At 35.7% G+C, this 22219-nt stretch overlaps 1 protein-coding gene across 1 annotated transcript in view; it reads left to right on the top strand.

Moving 5' to 3' along the window:
* LOC121376456 (UDP-glucose:glycoprotein glucosyltransferase 1-like) overlaps nucleotides 1–22219 on the top strand; it is a 96451-nt gene that overhangs the window by 16684 nt on the left and 57548 nt on the right. Inside the window, exons 8-19 of the mRNA XM_041504366.1 lie at nucleotides 3232–3304; nucleotides 5161–5261; nucleotides 5861–5960; nucleotides 9041–9101; nucleotides 10438–10593; nucleotides 13468–13557; nucleotides 14457–14576; nucleotides 15118–15203; nucleotides 15994–16129; nucleotides 17397–17525; nucleotides 18698–18862; nucleotides 21521–21644. Coding sequence (XP_041360300.1) covers nucleotides 3232–3304; nucleotides 5161–5261; nucleotides 5861–5960; nucleotides 9041–9101; nucleotides 10438–10593; nucleotides 13468–13557; nucleotides 14457–14576; nucleotides 15118–15203; nucleotides 15994–16129; nucleotides 17397–17525; nucleotides 18698–18862; nucleotides 21521–21644 — 1341 coding nt within the window. The remainder of the gene's footprint in view (nucleotides 1–3231; nucleotides 3305–5160; nucleotides 5262–5860; nucleotides 5961–9040; nucleotides 9102–10437; nucleotides 10594–13467; nucleotides 13558–14456; nucleotides 14577–15117; nucleotides 15204–15993; nucleotides 16130–17396; nucleotides 17526–18697; nucleotides 18863–21520; nucleotides 21645–22219) is intronic.

Raw genomic sequence — 22219 nt, 5'->3', positions numbered from 1 at the left:
ATGTTTTTACATCATAGTTACACTTAGTGACAAAGGTATGTATGAAGGGATCCACCTTGGTTTATGTTTTATTAGTCATTTCAAAGTAGTTACAACCACAAAATCACAAAAATTAATTTTCCACATATCTATGCTACTTAGTTCTGCAGTAAACTTGATGAGTCTACTGTGACCATTTAATTAACAAAAATGTTAGTTAATTGGCCATTAAGTTTTATCTATCTATTCTCAACTGCAAAAATTCAGAAATTAGCAGAACTTGTAATGTCAGCCATCGTGGGATTGCCCACATTTGGAAATAAATGTGATAATATCTGCTAATGTCTCTTTTTGTTTTCTATACATTTTATTTTCTTTATTGAAAGAAAGAAGAAATGTTTTATTTAACGACACACTCAACACATTTTATTTACGGTTATATGGCGTCAGACATATGGTTATGGACCACACAGATTTTGAGAGGAAACCCGCTGTCGCCACTACATGGGCTACTCTTTCCGATTAGCAGCAAGGGATCTTTTATTTATGCTTCCCACAGGCAGGATAGCACAAACCATGGCCTTTGTTGAACCAGTTATGGATCACTGGTTGGTGCAAGTGGTTTACACCTTACCATTGAGCCTTGCAGAGCACTCACTCAGGGTTTGGAGTCAGTATCTGGATTAAAAATCCCATGCCTTGACTGGGATCCGAACCCATTACCTACCAGCCTGTAGACCGATGGCCTAACCACGACACCACTGAGGCCGGTTTTCTTTATTGAATATCCAGTTACATTTCAAGTTTGTTGTCCTAAGAATTCTTACTTGCTATGGTTGCCTGTCCATTTGAAGATGTTAGTGGATTGAGATAAGAAGATGCTGTTATTATTTTCAAAACCACCTCTGCATTCCTGCTTAAAACAAAAGTACAATCTTATAGTTGGTGTACGGCATCTTCATTCATGTAGGATGTTTTTTAGTTTTTTAAATGACATCCCACTCCAAAAGAAACCCCTATGACAAGTGAGATACGGGTGTTTGTGCTGTTATTATATTCAAGACCACCTCCCTATTCCTGCTTAAAACAAACCAAATGTTCACATGAAGCATGCTTCCCATAGTCTGCTTTTCTTCCCATAGTCTGCTTTTCTTCCCATAGTCTGCTTTACTTCCTTGTAGGATTATTTTTTTATTTTTTTTCTTGCATAACACCCCCCCCCCCCCCAACACCCCTGACAAGACAAGTGGAATAAGGGTGTTCTTTATGCTACTACTCTCTGTCGATAAATGATTTTTAATGGTTATTTTTTATGTACATGAAGATAATATGTGATTTCAGATGTATAAGCAAGATTGTTTCCTGTTTGTATTATGTTAATTAATGTATTTTGTACTTGTTGGTATATGCATTGAAGTTTGTATTGTCTTTGATTTCTGTTTGTTAATCACTATTACATGTACATGTAGATCTGCCAGTAAGTGATAATTTTCCCTCACAAATAATCAGTATGATTAATACATGTACCGTACTGCCTCATATTATTAACTCCTGCGTGATACTTGAAATCAAAACCAGGGACATAGAATCCATTGATTCAAAATATTTCTTATAAGTTTATCTCCCACCAAAACTTTGACATATTTCCTGCACCTTTTACACCAGCAATATGTATTAGTGTGTGATTTTGAGGAGAGTCCGGGATGCCTGAGGCTCACAAAAATCATATAGGACTCTCTAGCTTGCAGGGATTCTAGATTATGGTAGCCCCACTCCCATGGCTAGTGACATTCAGTGTTGGGCTAGTAAATAATTACTATAACTAGCCCAACAGGTAGTGGGGAAAAAACTCATGTCAAATCCTGGAGTTACATATTTTGTAAATATGAATATCCAGCCCCCTCTTTTCACCCCAATCTAAGGATTTTACCGCTGAATCTCCAGAGACTTGGCCTACAACAGACATGCCTGAAACCGTAGTGGTATATGGGCATGTTAAAAATACTCACTCCCTCTTTAGGTGATATATCAGATTAGTACGATTAGTAAAACTGTATTTATTTAAAGTAGGGCTAGTACATTTTTAATCATGGCTAGTACATTTTAAAAATTACTGATCCCATGGCTAGTGGATTTTTATAAAATTACTGATCCCATGGCTAGTGGATTTTTATAAATTTACTGATCCCATGGCTAGTGGATTTTTATAAAATTACTGATCCCATGGCTAGTGGATTTTTATAAATTTACTGATCCCATGGCTAGTGGATTTTTATAAAATTACTGATCCCATGGCTAGTGGATTTTTATAAAATTACTGATCCCATGGCTAGTGGATTTTTATAAAATTACTGATCCCATGGCTAGTGGATTTTTATAAATTTACTGATCCCATGGCTAGTGGATTTTTATAAAATTACTGATCCCATGGCTAGTGGATTTTTTATAAAATTACTGATCCCATGGCTAGTGCATTTTTATAAAATTACTGATCCCATGGCTAGTGGATTTTTTTTAAATTACTGATCCCATGGCTAGTGGATTTTTATAAAATTACTGATCCCATGGCTAGTGGATTTTTATAAAATTACTGATCCCATGGCTAGTGGATTTTTATAAAATTACTGATCCCATGGCTAGTGGATTTTTATAAAATTACTGATCCCATGGCTAGTGCATTTTTATAAAATTACTGATCCCATGGCTAGTGGATTTTTTTTAAATTACTGATCCCATGGCTAGTGGATTTTTATAAAATTACTGATCCCATGGCTAGTGGATTTTTATAAAATTACTGATCCCATGGCTAGTGGATTTTTATAAAATTCTACAAGCAATGGCTTGGCCCGCATGGCTCATAAGAATTATTTGTACAAATTATATTGATTCTTCGAAATGACAGTTAACATGTATATTAAAATCCTGGGAAACCACAGTCTTGAATCGCGATCTTTTCCATGGTTTAATGCAAAACATTTAGTGTATCTTCTGTTCTACTGGAGATGCACAGCAGGGCTTGCTGGGTTGGAGGTGGTCTTTAAAGATTTTGCAAACAGGGAGTCCTTATGACACTTACAGTTTTTTAAACCAAAATCACCCTGAAAACTACTTTCCTTATTATGCCTTTGATGTTTTTCTCTGTCTGTTTCAGTGCAGTGATGTGAATAACAGTCATTAAATGCAGACATTTTCAACTGAATTTAATAATGTATAAATATTGCAATATTGAAGATCGTGTTAATTTTGTTTTAGGTGAAGGCACCGAGGGGTTTCACTCTGACAGTACTGAAGAAGATATTCAGGGCTTCGTGTTTGCTAAATTAAGGTGTGTGCTGGCGTTTGTGTTTATCGAATATTACATGAATGGCCATTAGATGACATTTATTTTAATAGTACTATCAGTCTTGCAAATCTGTTGCACAGTCGACATTCTTTTTATCCTGCACAGTCGACATTCTTTTTATCCTGCACAGTCGACATTCTTTTTATCCTGCAACCACTGTTTCTTTTGACAGAATATGATGACGGATAAAGCAAAGTCATAGCCTGCTACTAACAGAATACGACTTTTGACATTACTCATGTGATATCAAACACATAGCTACAGTGTATATTACAAAATCACTCATTTGACCTCTAGGTCATTGTACATTGTAGCTGAAACAACAGAAATAATAGCTTTTTCCCTTAATTTTTATGGTCTGCAGGATAGAGATAATAACTAGTTAATGAGAAATTCCACTCAGCAGAACCTCGCAAAATTTCCCATTCTTACCATCACAGGATAAAGCAGGTATCCGACATCTTTAACTAGTTATTCTCTATTGAAAAATACTGGTTGTATTTAGTCACACTGACTGGTCCAATGAATCTTATTAAAACTCTTAATTCATAAATTAATAATTTTTGTTAACTTGGACACATCACAAAACTATATTTGTATATAGGTTAAAGTAAATGCCCAAAATTTTGAAATTTACCTAGTCACATCTTGCCACTGTTCCATAGTGAACACATAATAAACATCCATGTCCAGAAGGAAGTATGTAACATGAACCATGTGCTAGTTTATGAAATACAATTATTCGCGGCAGTACATTTTCATGATATCAAAAATGCAGGCGTTTTTTTTTAAATTATTATTTTTATTTTTTTATTACTGACACGTACCAAACTATACTTTGGTACATAACATTAAATCGACACTAGAGTGGTCAACAGAGGTATACGTAATATTATCCCTTTCTAAGCGACTCCGCTAAGTGCTGCAGCCACATGTCCAGCGGCGACCACACTGTGTACAAATAATGAAATTAATCCAGGATGTGTTTAATGATAAAAAATTACACATTCGCGAATAATACCCATTTTACAGTATTATACCATTTTGGATGTTTTCACCAAACGTCTTTTCAAACTTTTCAAACTACATGTAAGTCGGGGCTGGATGTAGGACAGTGGTAAAGCAGCTTGATTTGCATTTCGTCTAGGATCAGTGCCCGTCAGTGGGCACATTGGGCTATTTCTCATCTCAGCCACTGCACCACTACTGGTACATCAAAGGCCATGGAATGTACTATCCTGTCTGGGATGGTGCATATAAAAGATTCCATGCTACTAATGAAAACATTTAGTGGATTTTCTCTCTTAATATGTCAAAATTACTATATAATAATAATGTTTGACATCCAATAGCCGATGATTAATAAATCAATGTGCTCTAGTAGTGTCGTTAAACAAAATAAAATTTTAACTTCTTCAAATTGTAACAGCTTAAACACTGACTTTGGTAACAATTAATTTGACATGCTATTTACTCTTAAGGTAGTACTAAACCAGAGAACTTCCGGCTGGGTCAAAGTTCGAGTTGTACCATGTATGGGGTACCTGTAAAAAAAAGTACTAAAATTTTGTGTGGAACTAGGGTAGTCATAGACGCTACTCGCTTATCTCAGAAATGAGCAGCTTGACCCCCAATTTTTTTCTGATTCACTTTAAGGGTGAGGGGTGGTAGTATTTATATCTGTGGCGTTTATGTCGATTGATACGCTGCAGTTAGGAGTTTTAGCCACATACATGTATGTTACTATTGTGGTCTATGGAGTTTGATTTGGTAGTATACACCCTTAAAGCTCATTACCCTGTTACTAATTTTAATTTGTTGTAAATTACTGTTCACAGAGAAATTCATCCAGATAAGAAGAATGACCTGAAGGATTTCCGTAACCATCTGATCGACTCAACCACTGAACTTCCCACCCTCAAAGTCTGGCAGTTACAAGGTCTGTTGCGGTAACAGTTATTTTCACCTGGTCAAAATATATTTTGAGAGATTCAGAATTTAACTGAGTGAAAGATCCCTTGTTACTAGTAGAAAGTAGTAGATTTGTGGGTTTCCTCTTTCCTTTTTTTTTTTTTTGTTCTTAATATATTTATTACCCCAGATATTTATATATTGATAATGTCAGGGTTCTCTTTCCTGTTAATATTATCAAATGTTTGATTAATTAAAGCATTATAGTGGGTGTCGTTAAACAAAACAAACTTTATCTATATTTTTGCTGTTGTAACAGTGATAAAAATAAGCAGAATGTTTCACTAGTCCCCCAGACAATGACAAAAAGATCTAGACATCTATCAGTATTTTTACTTGTCTAAAAATAACATTTTATGGTTGCTTAAAATGAAACAATTTGTTTTTGTTTTTTCAATTGTCTGTTGTATAACCACTGAGGTGCGTTTTGCTTGTCCAAGCAGATTTTCATTTGTCAGGACAAACGGACATGTTAAGTGCTTATTTCAAACACTGAGTAATTTTCTTTGTTGAGCACAGAACCTGTAATATGTTTTTCAGTTGTGATCTGTGTTTTGTTATTTCCAGATCTGAGTATCCAGGCTGGTCAGCGAGTTATATCAGCCCCACCTGACGATGCGCTCCGGGTGCTCCGAGATATCAGTCAGAACTTCCCCACTCAAGCCAGGTAAACATTGTTTTCTGTTTGGATCAGTGTGGCATTAACAGGGCTATCAGAACATTTTGTCAAGTTATCTCAAAAATGCAAAATGTACCTAGCTATTTTCTAACAAAACATCAATTATTATACCAATTATTTTTGCCAAATTGAAATAAAATTGTCCAGTTGTTCACAAAATTTGCAATGAGATAGGAAAATTATGGATTATCTACCCTGAGAGAATTAATGTATGCTCCATACTAATTAAGGGCATGTAAAAAATCCCCAACAACCCATAAGTGCCCCTACTAGGTGGATATAGTTTTAAAATTGGACATTGCATTTCATGCACTTTTACAAATTTTAAACAAATCTTATCTTATCATTTATTTGAAAATTATAAAAATATATCCATTAATTTGCACAATTTTATGGTACATAATTTTGCTATCCGTGCCCCTGGGTAGAAACCCTGACTGAAAGTGTTTTTTGTCAGTAATTTAAATGTACATGTAGGGTCAACTCAAACAAGAGCCTTATGTGTTGGAAAGGTGCATACCCGGACCACCAACACATACTGACACTTTAGCAAATGAAAATTTTTAGAGTTAATAAAACCCCATGATTATTCCTGATAATTGGGGGCAGCCATTTTGTTTTGTTTTTGTGACGTCCGGTGGGATAGCTTGGGGCGAAGTGACGTCAGCTCCTGACCATCTCCTGTATGTACAGTGTAAACAAAAGCAGTAATTTTCGACAAGGCGCTTCTCTTTGATCAACCTGACTTGTAAAACAGCATAAATGACATAATAATATAATAAACTATTTAACTAAATATATTTCAAGTTGCATTAACGGAACAAAATGGGGGTTATAGTATTTTTCTCTGTTAAATAATCCAAAGGAAAAATGTACACTATTAGGCCTATTGATATGCTACGTTGGAGCAAAAACAACAACCCACGATACCCATGTGATAATTTTCTTTTCTTTGGGACTACGTAATTGGTCAGTTCTGTGGTTTTAGATGGAAAATCAATAGTTTTACAGAACTATTTACAGTAATAAACCATGTCCATTACCATTTTAGGGGCGACAGGTAATATTCCACAATACCAGTATGTATTTTTGTGTCTAGACAGCAGCATCAATTAATTGGCTTGTCTGGTTACCAATCAAATACACACCTGCCAATCAGGAATCACAGGTAGAAGCAACTAACAGCATAGACCAATTAACTAAGAAAACACTCTGTGTATCATTTCGGTACGTAGGTTAGTGCATGGGAAAAACATTGTTAATTATTTCGACTTGTTGTGTAGCCACTTTGACAATAGTATTTTATTTTGTATTGAAAAAGAATAAATATAGTGCTGGACATACTTATTGCTGGCTTACTGGGATGTATATTATTACAGAACATTGCAATGTATGACTATTTGTCATCCCGCAAAAACCAGGTAGATTGTGTTTCTCTAGTTCTAAGGCTCATTCCTGACGTTACGCGTTAAGTATTAAGTAACCACCAGCTCGCCAGAGGGCGTACTCACTGAGATGGTACAAAATGGCTGCGCCTGTTATATATAATAGCCGTCACATTTAACCATTTTATTAATTAACTATACGATTATACGTGTTGATATTAAGCAATAATGTGCATTATATATCGTTGAATATGCATAACAGGCCAAATGCCTTAATTGTCCCTTCCTTTAAGTTTTATAGTCATGTAAAAAGAAAAGGGAAAAATGTTTTAGGAAATAAATGTTTTTATGTTATATGCAATTTGTGAAAACTGGCCAAGATATAAATAAAATTGCTGTTTTCACTCATAGGGGAAAATGTTGTCTGCTCCACAGAGTTTGAAATTATATTTTCTAGATAGTTACACACACCCTACAAAGCAGCTCTTCTACTAGTAGACAAACTAATAAAAGAATAATCAAGCATAGAGTTTGCTAATAATTATAGATTAATAAATTACATGTATGACTTGTGTTATCAGGAAAGTTTACAGTGATTTATCCAGGATTTTTTGCCATGGTCCCATGACTGATGGGATTTGGAAAATTTGCGCCAGTAAATCAAACTTGGGATATGTTTCAGGCAAACTGAATGATGCAGTACACCACTGTTAAATTAATTTATTAGAACAGACATAATTAAATATATAGACAATAACTTAGGAGTTATGAGGAATTATGGATTATCTGTCCCGAGTGAAATTAATGTTGTCAGTCACAAGCTTTAGCGAGTGTCTGACAACATTAATTTCACGAGGGACAGATAATCTGTAATTCCAAGTATCGAGTGGGTTATTGTATTTATTACCCATAGTGTAAATAGTTTAGAAACTTAAACTTTAAACTTCTTACATGACACATACTATATAATATACAAGATGTGAAAATCTGAGGAAACTGATGACGTCACGAATGAAAAGCAATGACGTCAAAAGCTATCTTTAGGTACACAAATCAAATTTAAGCAAGAGAGGTCACCTTCATAATGAACTGATATTTCTAGTGGGAAGTGAATGAACTACAAAGAAATTAGTTTAGAGCATGTTTAATTGTTAACAAGAACAAATTGCTTAAACGATTTCAACAAAAACTGAACACTGGTGGAGCTAAATGTTTTCTAAAATCTCATCAACGAGAGATGACAGTCGAGGAAACAGATGACGACACCAAACTGTTCGGACCCACAGAATGCCTGGGGAAATCCCTGCTTTAAATATTACATAAAATGACTAGCTCTATACGATAGCTTCGATCATTATTTTTATATAGATATTAATAGGAATACATGATTAATTTTTAGTAATTTGAAATATTACAGAGGGATGCAATAAGTAATAATATCTTCTTTTTTTTATCTTTATTTAAAAATATTTTAAAATCCTTCTGAAATTTTGTAAAAGTTAAAGTTAAATTTTATTTTGTTTAATAACACCACTAAGGCATATTGATTTATAAATCGTCGTCTATTGGATGTCAACTATTTAATAATTCTGAAGGAACCTATGACATTTTTAGCAAGGTGGTTTTTCTAGAGTAGGTGAAACGACAATAAAGCTAATTTCATCAGCTTATTTTATTTTGCAGGTCTTTAGTAAGAGTAAAAGTTGATAATGACTTCAAGATGGAAATGGAAAGAAATCAGCAGGTATGGTTTAAGTGTTTTGAGTATTTGGCTCAAAATTATTAATTTAAAACATACATGTACTGATACAAAAACTAGTGTATACAAAAAAGAAGAAGAATGAAATGTTTTATTTAACAACGCACTTGACACATTTTATTTACGGTTATATGGCGTCAGACATATGGTTATGGACCACGCAGATATTGAGAGAGGAAACGCGCTGTCGCCACTTCATAGGCTACTCTTTTCGATTAGCAGCAAGGGATCTTTTATATGCACCATCCCACAGACAGGGTAGTACATACCACAGCCTTTGATATACCAGTCGTGGTGCATTGACTGGAATGAGAAATAGCCCAGTGGGCCCACCGACGGGGATCGATCCCAAACCGACCAGACATCAAGCGAGTGCTTTACCACTGGGCTACATCCTGTCCCACTAGTGTATACAAGTGCAGATAGCAGAGTTTTGTTTTAAAGGGCATTGGTTACCACAAAATATTAATAATATGTCTTAGAGTATCAGTCAACAGACACAGCCTGTATTAATTCAGTTTGACAACAGATACATCAGACTAGGACATATCTGGATAGTTTAATATTTAAAGTTCGATAATAAAAAAAAATCCAAACTGGTGAATTAAAGAATTGATGTATATGGGTACTTGTTACTATGAGTTTACTTGATAGTATTTCCACGCAAGTTTTCTCCACAAAGTAAAAAAGGCGAAACATACAATGTAGGAATTACTTTTCCATAGTGGTGGTGGCTATGGTGTCAACTTTAGCGCTTAAGTTTAAAATTAAAGGGACAGACCCTAGTTTTTAAACACTAAGGTATAATTTTCACCTAGACTCGACCTGTAAGAATAGACACTAAGTTTGGTTGATTTACAAACCTGTAAGAAATTTGGATACAACAGAGTGAAACAAGAGTCTGTGACATTGAAATACCCTTAAAAATAGACTAAAATGCGACTCCATAACAATTACTTCTCAGACGCACGTGCGTTTTTAAAATATGACAAATGCTTTTTGTGGTATTAGAAACACTGAAATGGATAATCTAAATATATACAATTTACCCAGTAAGTAATCTTTGATTTCAGTGATCATAAACAGCTCTAATAGTGAAAAATATGCCGTAGTGTTTAAAAACTAGGGTCAGTCCCTTTAAAGTTTGCCATTTAGATCAGTTTCTCACAGACTATAATATTATCCTAGCTCAGTGAAACTGTTCATCACAGGCACCAAAAATACTTTGGGCAGGCGAGACATTTAATTACTCAGAATTCTTGTTTATATGTGATACTTTTTATCAGTCCTGTCCTTATAATTACACAAATTTGCCTTTCAGATGTTTGAGAACAACCACGGAGTGATGCCCGGAGAGTCTGCCCTGTTTGTGAACGGGCTGCAGATTAACATGGACGTCTATGATATCTTCGCTCTGATTGAAGCCATGAAGTCCGAGGCCAAGATTCTCGAAGGCTTGCACTCCCTAGGCTTCAAGGTTCGTGACATTGTCATGTACACAAAACACACATTTAATTTGGGGAATGCACTCCCGAGGTTACATTGTCGTGTAATCAAAACAGACATTGAATTTGGGGATTGCATGCCCTAGGTTACATTGTCGTGTAATCAAAACACACATTGAATTTGGGGATTGCACTCCCTAGGTTACATTGTCGTGTACACAAAACACCCATTGAATTTGGGGATTGCACTCCCTAGGTTACATTGTCGTGTACACAAAACACACATTGAATTTGGGGATTGCACCCCAGGGCTCGAAATGCAGTGTTAGTACATGCACCGGTGCATGCCGATTTTTGCATGTGCATGTAACTTTTAAAACTGGGTGCACGCAGTGCATGCTAATATTTTTCAAGTACTGTGTATTGCTTATACTATTATCCTGTTGTCTACCAGATTCAGACTCAAGTTGTTGAATTTTGCGTATGCATTTCATAATCTGTTCGCCACATGAAAACGATAACTTTTATCTTATGGGCGCATCCATTTTGTATCCCATAATCCTACTTACAACAATGGCGCCCTTTCGTTCATTTCTGTGAAATATATTTGCGAAAATTGTGGGCAATATCTCGGTTATATCCGTGAACGGTATTAGGGAAGGTGGTCGAGACCAACTTTAGGGTATCCACGTGCATAACACAGATGTTGTCGTCACTGACAAATTGGACTCCGCCAGATTTGTGATCAATACAAAGTACCGTAACTGCCTTGAACATTTTCGACCTCAGATATGGGCACTTGATCAGATGATTGCGAACGTGCAGGTGCGTTACTCGCGTAGTTGACTCGAAGTCAGCCAGTGATTATTTCAATCGCAACTTCTCGTCGAATTCCGTAGGCTAATTTATATTATACCAACAGATCTTATCGAGTTAAAAAAGTTGATAACTTGCTTAATACAAAACACAAATATTCGTACGTTTTTGTAATAGGCCTATTATAGATTTCTGTAAGGCATGTCAGACAGTGATACTGATAGTAACAATTAAGACAGTTAAATTAAAAAGAAAATGACAATCAACACTGTAATCAAGGTAATTAAAATAGTATTTTCCTCATTGTTAACAGGATTTACCTTATTTTTGGTGCATGCAGAATTTAATGGTGCATGTAACTTTTTTTTCAGCATGCGCCTGGTGCATGTAGATTTTTATTTTTATTTCTAGCCCTGCACTCCCTAGGTTACATTGTCGTGTACACAAAACACACATTAAATTTGGGGATTGCACTCCCTTAGTTACATTGTCGTGTAATCAAAACACGCATTGAATTTGGGGATTGCACTCCCTAGGCTTGAAGGTTTGTGATATTGTTATGTACACAAAACATGCATTGAATTTGGGGATTGCACTCTCTGGGCTTCAAGGGATGTTTGGACTAGAACACTTGCGGGGAGGGGGTGGGGGGGAGATGCACTTGTTGAGGACAGGTAATGTATCTATAAAAGAGAAAACACTCCAAGTTTTCTTCATTTCTTTTTAGGGTAAAAGTAAGTGATGTAATGTAGATATCTGGGGATTCGGATTTGTGGAAATAAATTAACAACTTTCAAAACAAAACACAGTACAATTAATCCTTACATAACAGGACTGTGAGTGATCATGTGGTACCATTTAAAATATTACTATATTGAACATTCATGATAATCCTTTTGTAGTAATAATGTGGGTTTTTAAAAAAATTATTCACATGCTAAGGGGAGGTAAACATTGCTTGAACTAGTTTCAGGGGAGTGACGGGGAACCAGTTTGGTAGCTCCTTTTAAATGGTGAGGTCATAATTTCAACTCCAGAATTAGATTTATTTATCTGGCAATCACTGTATACATTGGCAAGATATGATGACTAGATAAATCTTTATATTTTCGGTCACTGACCAAACATATAGGTTACGTGACCTAAGCTTGACTTGACTCGATAATTCCAGACTAGATTTTCAATAAATATACACTTTAAATCATATGTTGAAGTACAGTAAATACAAATAACTTTTACTTTTGCAATAACAATACAAAACTTGTATATTTATTTATGAATTGGAGTTTAGAAATGCTTTTTGAATGTGACAGAATGTAGCTTGCATCTTACAAAAAATGACGTCATGTACCTTGTGCGTACAAAAAACTGGAATAAATAATGATGTTCCTGCTATTCCCGTAGGATTGCAGGATAAAAGAAATAACTGGTTACTGTCTTAAGTTATCAGCTTTATCCTCCTCAGGTCGATTGGCAGAGCCTCGCTGCATTCGCCATTCTAACCTTCGCAGGATAAAGCTGATATCTTAAGACAGTAACCAGTTATTCCCTATATATTATGGCTAATTCAGAAGGCAAAAAGAAAAATACTGATGACACCGTATTTGATATTAATACAGAATTTACATTTAGTATGTGATTTCAGTAAACAATACACATCTGACATGGACTTTAATAATAATACTAACCACAATTAAAAATAAATGTTCATTACTAATCAAAAATAAATAAAGTTTTACACTGTCTTGTTGTGTTGCCTGCAATTTATGGAACTTGTATCATAACGTTCATACGGCACCTTCTTCTCAAGCAAAGTGTTCTAGTTAAACAAAATAAAACTTTTAACTTTTTAAATCTTATTATATACACAACATGGGCCAGTCAGATTCGTAACTGTAAAACATTTAATTGATTTTAAATAACAGGATGTATTCTGGTAAATAACCCCTCATGTAAATAACCCAAACCTTGAATTCATGGGTCAGGTTTATTGTTTGTTTTGCCATATGATAGCAGTAACAACTGAATTATTTTAATGGAGTTCTGTATATGTACATGATGTGTGTATTGATGAGAGTGACTTGTTTCAGGGAGATGACGTACCAAAGCTGTTGAGCATTGACCTGAAGGGCAGTGACGACACTAAATACGCACTGGACATCAGACACACAGCCGTGCAGGTAAACCGCAGTCTTAGCTAGGATCTGGGTATAACAGGCTTGTGATTTTTGTAGCATTATATCAATATAAGAACAATAGATAGGTCGGAGTATCATTTCTAAAATGATTATTATCAAACATATCCAGTGAAATTCCTCTGAGTGGACACCCAGATGACCATGTAAATAGCTTTTGTTTAATGACACCACTAGAGCACATTGATTTATTAATCATCGGCTATTGGATGTCAAAGATTTGGTAGGGAGAGGCCTTAATATAGGCTCATGCCTGTTGGCCGATCCCAAAACAGCATATTTAATGGTTAATAAATATTGTTTAAACCAAACATTTGGTAATTTCAACATAATCTTTAGAGAGGAAACCTGGTAGAGTTTTCCATTAGTAGCAAGGAATCTTTAATATGCACCATCTCACAGACAGAATAACAGATACTACAACCTTTGATATACCAGTCGTGGAACGAGAAATAACTAAAAAATTCAGTGGTACTGTGCTCACATCATGCGTGATTGATCTAGGATCGATCCCCGTCGGTGGGCCGGTTAGGCTATTTCTTGTTCCAGCCAGTGCTCCACAACTGGTGTAACAAAGGCTGTATGTACTATCCTGTCTGTGGGATGGTGCATATAAAAGATCCCTTGCTGCTAATCGAAAAGAGTAGCCCATGAAGTGGCGACAGCAGGTTTTGTCTCTCAGTAATTGTGTGGTCCTTAACCATATGTCCGACGCCATATAACCGTAAATAATAAATGTGTTGAGTGTGTCGTTAAATAAAACATTTCCTTCCTTCTTTCTTCCTTCCTTTCCTGGCCAAGACTGACTCTTGACAATAACTTAACATTTTCACATAATATAATGTTCCTATTAAAACATGTTTTACGTCCGGTATTGTTTTCAGTTTGTGAATGATCTGGAAAATGACAAGAAGTATATGGGCTGGCCAAACAGTCTACAGGACTTTCTACGACCCACATTCCCAGGCATGCTGCGACACATTCGCAAGAACATTTTCCACCTTGTGAGTTTAATTTAAGCCATCTGGTTTTTTCTGTTGGTTTAGTCACTTTTTTTGTGTGTGTGGAATACCTTCCTACACATTACATCTATCTTTTTACAGCTTATTTTGGTTTAATTCACTTTTTTCTAAATGTTATTTCCAAGCTTGTAATTGTCACTTGTGTCGGTAGTCAGCCGCCATTTTCCTAAAATGGCAGCTGCTTTGTTTTTGCCGACTTATGTTATTTAACTTTATTTTATCATAATTTGTGCACTGAATTTTTATTTACTGTTAATTATTTTAATATAAAGGATAAATTATATTGGTTTAACCATTTTTGTTAAACCATGGCACACATTCAGTAATTATTGTTAAAATGAAACCTTTGTTCTGATCAAAAATATTAGTTGTTGAAAAATGTGATATTTTATTGATAGTGGATTCTGTAGTTCTATAGAAAAGATAAATTCTATTAAAGAAAATGTAATTTCAAGCTAGTGTAATACTATTCAGTAGTTTAATTATTATTTTTCTTCATTTTTCTTTTTTAATTGAAAAACAGATATTTATAGTGAATCCCGCAGAAAAACAGAGCCGAGAGTTGATTCGGATGGCAGAAGCATTTTTAGTTCACAAAGCTCCCATCAGGTAACTAATTTTTGTTTTGTTTTAAATGTTACAACTATATAACAAAAAGATAAAGACATTTTTTGTTTTTTTTTTGTTAAGACATCATAAACATATATAGATGATAATTTCAATGATGATGCCACGATATTTCTCTTTAAGTATAGGCCTACTGTGCTCCTTGACACCATTTCTTTTCTACTTCACCTGACCTCAAATAAAATGACGTCCGCACCAAAGGCAGGAAGGAAATGTTTTATTTAACGACGCACTCAACACATTTTATTTACGGTTATATGGCGTTGGACATATGGTTAAGGACCACACAGATATTGAGAGAGTAAACCCGCTGTCACCACTTCATGGGCTACTCTTTTCGATTAGTAGCGAGGGATCTTTTATATGCACCATCCCATAGACAGGGTAGTACATACCATGGCCTTTGATGTGCCAGTTGTGGTGCACTGGATGGAGCGAGAAATAGCCCAATGGGCCCACAAACGGGGATCGATCCCAGACCAACCGCGCATCGAGCGAGCGCTTTACCAGTTCTACATCCTGCCCCCATGTCTGAACCAATACAGTGAAGGAGAAAGAAAAAAGTTAGTCACGTGACCGGAACAGGAAGCAGAGGACTCATTGGAAGATTTTAGCCTTCCCATTGGCTGTTGGGATGTTCGAACCAGACTAATATCCCTGGAGGAATACGCCATTGTTTGAGGTCAGGTTAAATTTTCTTCAAAGAGAAAACACTCCCAAGTTTTCTCCATGTTGTGACATTTTTTTTAATGATTAGATATTTTGCTTGCAGACTTGGTTTGGTTCTTGCTGTGAACTCGAATGAGTCGGAGGATGAGAAGTCGGAAGCAGGAGAGGCGTTTGCTAAAGCCTTCAATTTCATCAAAGTGGATGAGAGTGCTGCCAAAGCTCTGTCGTTTATCACAGATGTAAGTATTTACTGTTATTATTAAGACCACTGGCAATGAAACAATTTGTTTTTTTGTACATCGTTCATTATAGATGTTATCAGGTGGACATAACCCAGTGGTAAAGTACTCACCTGATGTGTGGTCAGTCTAGGATCGATCCCTGTCGGTGGGCCAATTGAACTATTTCTTGTTCCAGCTAGTGCTCCACGACTGGTGTAACAGATGTTGTGGTGGAGTGGAACGTAGCTCAGTGGTAAAGCACTCACTTGATGCATGGTTGGTCTGGGATCGATCCCCATTGGTGGGCCCATTGAACCATTTCTCATTCCAGACAGTGCTCCACGACTGGTTTAATAAATGCCTGGCTATGTACGATCCTGTCTGTGATATGGTACAAATAAAAGATCCCTTGTTGCTAATTGAAAAGAGTAGCTCATGGTGTGGAAGCAGCAGGTTTCCTCTGATGATCTTAACCCTATGTCCGCCACCATATAACTAATTAAAATGCGTGGAGTGTGTTCGTAAATAAAACATTTCTTTCTTTCATTAGACACACATCTAAAATAAGTTTGGAATAATCACCTTGCATAAATTTTGCCTTTTGTTTTGAAGTTGTAATATATGCTTTCATTTCTTACATAACCTGATCTAAGGCACTTACCCTCTTAAGAAACAAAACATTGTTAAAATAAAAACACCAAAAGTATGATAAAACGTGGATAAACAAAATCCACTGCTAAAAATCGCATCAAAAACAACAGCAAATACAAGATGGCTTAATTAAACGGAAGCAAAAGAAAAGATGTTCGGACCGAAATGGAAGGAGAAAGAAGTAAGTAGCTGCCATGTGACCACAACAGGATACCTGTGGCTCATTGTAAGATTTTTCAAAGGAGGGGCAAAATATGTAATACATAATTTATGTATATAGATGTATATCTCTTACATCCAATGTAAAGCTAACATATACCTTGACTGAGAAATATACAATTTTTGTACATGCAAACATGTTTTTGGTATAGATCATGGCCCTGTTCCACGAAGCGATCTTAGCACTAAGATCATCTTAAGTTCATAAGATTGTGATGCACTTAATATGATCTGAGTGCTCAGATCGCTCTAAGGGATAAGATCGCTTTGTGGAACAGGGCCCTGATATAGAACAAAAACATTGGGTGTAAAGTGTACCACTTCCCACTTACTCCCCCTCCCCCCCCATACCCCCCCCCCCCCCCCATCAGTGGATGCCCATGTTTCACTCAACGTACATTCTCCTCTCTTACAGGTGTATGAGAAATACGATGATGATGTTTTGACTGCGGAGAGTGTGAAAGCAGAGTTTAAAAACCAGTATCCTGGGGAAGATTTGAACATTGTGTTTGGTAAAGAGAGTGACTATGACGATGTCATGAAGGTACGTACTTGCAATTACTTCACCAAAGTTAACAAATTTGTTCTTTTCTATAACTGTTTTGAACTGAATCTTGTTAGTTGGCTGTTTCAGCAAGTTTTTTTATGATGCATATACTAAAGCTGTGGTATATGCTATCCTGTCTGTGGGAAGACTGCATATAAAAGATCCTTTGCTGTTAAAGGAAAAATGTTGCAGCTTTTCTGTGAAGAATAAGTGTTAGAATTACCAAATATTTGACATTCAATAGCCAATGATAAATTAATGAATATGCTATAGTTGTATTGTAAAACAAAATAAACTTTTTACTTTGTATTTGTTTTTTTTAAAATTGATTTGTGGATTTTTCTCTCACCTTTATGAAGTAAAAAGTCAATATTAATAGGATATTAAACGAGCTTCCATTTCGTATCATGTTTATGCCCCAAGTGAAATAATTTTCAGTTGTCACAATCTTTAGCGAGTGACAATGAAAATTATTTCACGAGGGACATAAACATGATACGAAATAGTAGCGAGTTTAATATCTTATTTATTACCATAATCGATCTTAATTTATATCGCTCAACTCGCTTGATTGTAAGGTTGTACTGCACCAATTGATAACATCATCTTGTGACGTCGAAGTGTTACATCCCAAGTGGCATTTTAGTGGGACGTAGCACTATGATATGTACCAAGATATTTTTAACCATATGGGTAATAAATAGGTATTATTTTTTTGGACACTGCAGCAGTGGCATCAACTTTTGTATTAAAGTTTAAAGATTCACATTTAGATCAGTTTCTCCCAAACTATTAGTCCTGGGTCAATAAAACTCGGTTTATAGTTGCACCTATAGATGTTTATCAAAGTGCACCAAGAAACCTTACGGTAGGTGAGACATTTAATTTTCACAGAATTCTTGTAATTTACTAAGGATGGGTCATCATAAATGAGCAAACTTGTGCCGATCCTTTTGTTCTTTGTACAACAGGTCATAGGATTTCAAATTTCATGGGAAACACTTTTTCGGTTCTGTGCCTTGTGATCACGGGAACCCATCGGAAACTGTTTTTAGGTTCTGTTGAATAGTCGTACTCGATACAATAATCAATCGTTACTGTGAAATCCAAAAGCCTGGTACAATAAAATAATATGTGTTTTTATCAGTCTGTTTAATTTTCTTTTGCAGGCAGGATCCGACTACATCAGTCAGAGTGGCCTAGACAATCTGCCCCAGGTTCTGATGAACGGAATTCCTCTCAAGAAGAAGTTCCTCAGTCAAGACCTCTTTGAAGAGGGAGTTGTCAGTGAAATTCTCGCAGCAACTACTGACATCCAGCAGGCTGTGTACAAGGTACATCCAAGTTTTTATCTTTCTATTCTCATAGATCTATCCCCTGTAGTCCGTCCCATCTTCCTTTCACAAATGGGTTTTTTTGTGCAAATAATTTCAGTTTGGTTTGACGTAAGAAGAAAAGGAAAAATGTTTTGGAAAAGAACCCCAAACAACTATTTCTTGTGTACAATTTAGAAAACAATCAGTTCAGAAATAAATAAATAATTTGTAGTAAATTTTATAGTATGAAAAAAAAGGCATTCTCTGTGGGAAGGACTATAGTCTACAAAATAATGCTACATACACTCAGTGATACAGATTTGACATTTTCCTTCCAATACAGTTTTGAATCTCACACTGGGGATCTTAGCATTGTTGAATGAAATATTTTATCTTTACAATTCTTGATTGGATTTAAGCTTATGGCATTTTGGGGCGGGACATAACCTAGTGGTAAAGCACTCGCTTGATGAGCAATCGATGTGGGATCGATCCCCATCAGTGGGCCCATTGGGTTATTTCTTGCTCCAGCCAATGCACCAAGACTGGTAGATCAAAGGCAGTGTTATGTGCTACTCTGTCTGCGGGATGGTGCATATAAAAGATCCCTTGCTGCTAACTGAAAAGAGTAGTCCATGAAGTGATGACAGTACATTTCCGCCCTCACTATCTGTGTGGTCCTTAACCATATGTCCGATGCCATATAACCGTAAATAAAATGTGTTTAGTTCGTCGTTAAATAAAACATTTCCTTCTTTCTTCTTCTGTCCCAGCCTCCTTCACAGATGTTGTTTTTTACTAATAATTTCAGTTTGGTTTGACATAAGAAGAAAAGTAAATTTAAAGTGTTTTGGAAATAACGAAAAGATACAAATTTTTGTGTGCAATTTAGAAAGCAGTCAGTTCAGAAATAAATAACTTGTAGTAAATTTCATATTATGAAAAAAAGGCGTTCCCTGTGGGACGGACTATAGTCTACAATATCATGCTGCATACAGTTTTGGCATTTTCCTTCCAATACAGTTTTGAATCTCAAACTGGGGATCTTAGCTTTGCTGAATGAAATATTTTATCTTTACAATTCTTGATTGGATTTCGGCTTATGGCATTTCAAGTGAATGTACATCCAATAATAATAGACTCCATCATATGCGGTCATGTGGGATAGAAAAAGTACACCCGAGGTAGTGGAAATTTCTACCCAGAATGAGGCTTGCCAAGTCCCAGGGTCCCATGTTTCCACCACCGAGGGTGTACTTTTTCTATCCCACATGACTGCATATGAATGAGTCTTTTTCTCCCATCCATTCGATAAATAAACCATTATTTTACACAAACAAACAAAGATGGCTGAAAAAGTAACTTCTTTATTTGATCATTTTATCATAAATAAACCACTATCATATTTGCCGCTTCTGTTTCATGTGTTAATTAAAATGTAACACTACAAATTAACAAGATAGCTTTTATAATGAAGGTTTTAATAACAAACTATTGATCTAAAACTAATCATCTCACATTAATATGATGTCATATATTACCAACGACGTACTACTCCCCATGTTAAACTTATGACGTCATAGCCTATGCCAAACAGCTTTATTCAGTATGGGCTGATGTCATGGAATGGGTCTGTCTTGCATAGCTAGGAATGGGAGAAATAAAGGTTGTATGTATTTGCTGTTTGTGAGAGATAGATGCATGTCTCAACTTAAGCACTTGTTACCTCTAGCAATTTTGAAAGGGTTTTGCCAGAAACAAAATAGACACCTACGGCAATTTTAAATCAGTAGCTTTTGCAACAAATAAGCTATATTAAAAACAAAAAATTATCCCTTTGACCAATGGCAATAAAGTTTATCTAGCCCCAGACCGAAAGCAGTTCATATTGCAGCTACAGAAATTGCTATAAAGTGTCACCATTAATTTCACGATCCCCGTCAGTGGGCCCATTGGGCTATTTCTCACTCCAGCCAGTGCACCACGACTGGTACATCAAAGGCCGTGGTATGTGCTATCTTGTCTATGGGATGGTGCATATAAAAGATCCCTTGCTTCTAATCGAAAAGAGTAGCCCATGAATATCTGTGTGGTCCTTAATCATATGTCTGACGTCATATAACCATAAATAAAATGTGTCGAGTGTGTTGTTAAATAAAAACATTTCCTTCCTTTCTTCCTTCCGTTAATTTCAAGCTCTGTACATATATATTGTAACAGTTGTTAAAATGAACCTTTGCATGCTTTAGGATGCTTTATAGTTTACTCTCATTATGGTAAGAGGCCGGATTTAGTTCAGTGCTCGCCTGAGGTGCTTGCATCGCAGGATCGAACCACCTTAGTGGATCCATTCTCATTCCAACCAGTGCATCACAACTGGTCAAAGGCTGTGGTGTGTACTTTTTTGTCTGTGGGAAAGTGCATATAAAAGATCCCTAGCTGCGTTAGGAAAAATGTAGTGGTTTTTCTCTGATGACTATGAGTAACAATTACCAAATGTTTGACATCCAATAGCCGATGATTACTGAATCAGTGTGCTTCAGTGGTGTCGTTAAACAAAACAAACTTTTTTCTCTTTGTTTCATGTGGCACAAATTCATAGCACATGAATAAGTCTGCCACTTGATTTAGTTTGTTACTTGAACACAATTAGTAGTTTTATTTAAATCTTTTCAGGGTCATCTTCATGATGGATTGACTGTTTTGGATTGGTTAATGGAGAGGGACAATGTGCTGCCTCGTCTGAGTTCTAGAGTGCTCTCCCCTTCTAAAATCACACTGGACATCACAGAGAACATTGGTAGGGGCTATTCAGAAATTAAGTAAATGCTCGGAGGGGTAGGTAGGTGGGTTTATAAATCCAAAGGTTATTTGGCATTATACGGAGTGGGTATCTGTGTATAGAACAGCTGTATGTAATAATTTTTGATTTACTCATTTGGATTTTTTAAACGTTTTATACCATAGCAGTGTATAATAATTTATTATATTAGGTTATTTTAGCTGGATGTATTCACAATAATGATTATAAATCAAGTTCATTTAAACAATATTTATTTCTGTTTATATTAACAGATGGGATTGGTCAACAGGCATAGCCTATGTAAAGACCTTTCCCTACATTATACAATTGAAATATTTACTGGTCAACATAGAAAGTACAAGATATGCATTTAGTGTTGAAGAATATAAAACTATTGTATATTTAACCTGTCATAATATAAGTGTTTGTATATAAATTAAATCAAGTTAAACCATTAGTGTTTTTGTTTGGTTTGAAGTTTACACATGAAACAAAGCTCAATAAATGTTTTACCTACTGCATAGATGGTACTGAATATTTGTTTTCGAGTAAATGATTTTTATTTTTTTATT

Source organism: Gigantopelta aegis, chromosome 1 (genome assembly GCF_016097555.1).
Source record: "Gigantopelta aegis isolate Gae_Host chromosome 1, Gae_host_genome, whole genome shotgun sequence".
Taxonomy (NCBI): domain Eukaryota; kingdom Metazoa; phylum Mollusca; class Gastropoda; order Neomphalida; family Peltospiridae; genus Gigantopelta; species Gigantopelta aegis.
Note: the sequence above shows the minus strand (reverse complement) of the source record. Positions and strands in the feature narration are given on the sequence as shown.